At 49.2% G+C, this 2,321-nt stretch overlaps 1 protein-coding gene across 1 annotated transcript in view; it reads left to right on the top strand.

Moving 5' to 3' along the window:
- Window positions 1–657: 657 nt before the first annotated feature.
- The window catches only part of LOC117104285 (TNF receptor-associated factor 3-like), a 2,094-nt gene continuing 430 nt past the window's right edge, over window positions 658–2,321 (top strand). The window contains exons 1-3 of the mRNA XM_033245033.1: window positions 658–807; window positions 1,439–1,723; window positions 1,814–2,317. Coding sequence (XP_033100924.1) covers window positions 658–807; window positions 1,439–1,723; window positions 1,814–2,317 — 939 coding nt within the window. The remainder of the gene's footprint in view (window positions 808–1,438; window positions 1,724–1,813; window positions 2,318–2,321) is intronic.

The following is a 2,321-nucleotide window of genomic DNA, read 5'->3' as shown; positions in this document are numbered from 1 at the left end:
TGCTTGATCGAGATGAAGATGTCGGAATGCCAAATTCCGGACGGCATCCGAGTGTACAGAGCGTGAACATTGTCTTACTTCTGTCTCTTATACACATCTAGATGTGTATAAGAGACAGGCATTTGACAGTGTTCCGTCTCAGGGGGCACAATTTCATGTAACTTCCGTCGAGTAAATTCGCAGTCTGTCTGTCCAAAGTCGCTTTTGAGAGCACCGTGAAGCTTCCCCGAGTGTCACCGTCGTCGACGCACGTCGGTATGTACAGGTTGTATTCGTCGTTCTTGTTCGGGGTTATCTTCAGCCGCACGTTACCGTTGGAAGAAACGAACGGGACGGTGATTTCCTTGATGTTATTCATGTTTGCAAATTGTGGACTTAAACTCGGCGAGAGCGCCTCTTATAAGCCTTTTATTTGGTGGGAGATGCATCACACATGACGCCATGTGTACTTTCAATCACGACGCTTTCTGTATGGTTTCCGGATGAACGAGGATGCATGACACATGACGTCATGTGTACTTCGAATCACGAAGATTTCTGATTGGTTTCGAGTTAAAAGGAAATGTGTGACGTAGCGCAAAAACCGATGACGTTAGTCTCATCTTAGATTATTATAAGAATGGCCATTTTTTCGTACGAGACTCTTATCATTTCAAGATGAGCAGCCTCGCGTCGACATCGATGAACGAGGACGGACTCGATTACACGTTTGTGGAAGGGAAATTTTCGGACGATCTGACGTGCGGCGTATGTCTTCTCGCCGTCCGACGAGCGGTGCAGGCGCCGTGCGGCTGCCGGTTTTGCGAAGCCTGCATCAAGGGACGGACGCCCGGCTGCGACGGCGGGGAATAAGAGACAGAAATTACTCTGTCCGAACTGCGAAGAAAAGTTCGCCGAAGAGGAAATCGCACCCGATCATCACGCACGCCGGAAAATGTCGAAAGCTCAGATATACTGTCCCCACAAGGATCGGGGGTGTTCGTAAACGTTCGCGCTGAAAGAACTCGGACGGCACCTGGAATTTTGCAACTACTTTCCCGTCGCGTGCATGCATCGATCGCGGGGGTGTGCGACCAAGCTGCCACGCAAGGATCTGCAGATACATCTGGAAACCGAGTGCGAACATCGTTCGGTCGAATGCACTTTCTGCAAGTCACACTTCCCGCATCGCGACGTCGAGGCGCACCGACGGAGTTGTCCTAAATTTACGGTGTCTTGTCCGAACGACTGCGGAGCGGATGACGTTCGAAGGGAAGAGTTGAGAACGCATCTGGACGAACGATGCTCTCGGCAGAAGGGATGCTGCAAATTCGAATTTTACGGGTGCGATTTCAAGGTAGGTTATTATATATCTTTTTTTTTTTAATGAAAGTTTGTTCGAGATTGCTTTATGCAAAGAATACAAACGAATTTTTTTTTCCGACTTTCTCAATTTCAGGGCGTCAATGCGGAACTCGAAAAGCATGCTGAAGAGGGAGTCCAAAGCCATCTCGACATGACCGTGATGGCGGTAGCGCGGTTAAACGCCGAGTTGTCCGGAGCCGTTAGCAAAGTCGCCGAACTGAAAAGTCAGATGGACATCCAACTTCGAAAATTCGGCTGGGTCGACGAACTGGAAAGTCGAGTGGAAGCAGACCACCAGAAAAACGAAGAACTTGCGAAGCAGATAGCATCCATCAAGCTGACTCATAAATCGAAAGACGATCGTCTCGGTAAATTGCAGGTAACTACAGCTTGATATTTATTATTTGCTTTTCTTTTTTCTCGAATCGCTCGGAAATTTTAATGAAATGTTTTTTCTCTTTCTTTTAAGAGACTACTGGCGGGGCAGGCGGACAATATTGAAACTTTGGAAAATACGGCGAAGAAAGACAGAAAAGCGAACGAAGACATCCGACGGACGGTCGATTCGTTGCACGGATCGACGACAGCGTTGACGAAGAAGGTGGAAGAAATGGGAGCCATCGGTGGAACCGGGGGAAGAGGAGGAGGAATACTCCGCGGACCCGCGCAACAACAGATTTCGAACGTGCAGAAGGAAATGGACATCCAATCCGCACAGCTGTCGGAACAGAATTTGCGTTTTCAGATTCTGGAAACAGCCAGCTACGACGGCGTGCTGATGTGGAAGATAAATTCCGTGCGTAGGAGGAAGCAGGAAGCGGACAGCGGCAAAATCGTGTCCCTTTACAACCAACCCTTCTACGCCGGTCGGTTCGGATACAAGATGTGCGCCCGAATCTATCTGAACGGCGACGGAATGGGCAAAGGGACGCACGTTTCCATGTTCTTCGTCGTCATGAAAGGAGACTACGACGCCC

The sequence above is a fragment of the Anneissia japonica genome, unplaced genomic scaffold (genome assembly GCF_011630105.1).
Source record: "Anneissia japonica isolate Jap-2015-1 unplaced genomic scaffold, ASM1163010v1 scaffold287650_len26056_cov185, whole genome shotgun sequence".
NCBI lineage: Eukaryota > Metazoa > Echinodermata > Crinoidea > Comatulida > Comatulidae > Anneissia > Anneissia japonica.
The sequence above is the reverse complement of the archived record's forward strand: the minus strand, read 5'-3'. Positions and strand labels throughout refer to the sequence as shown.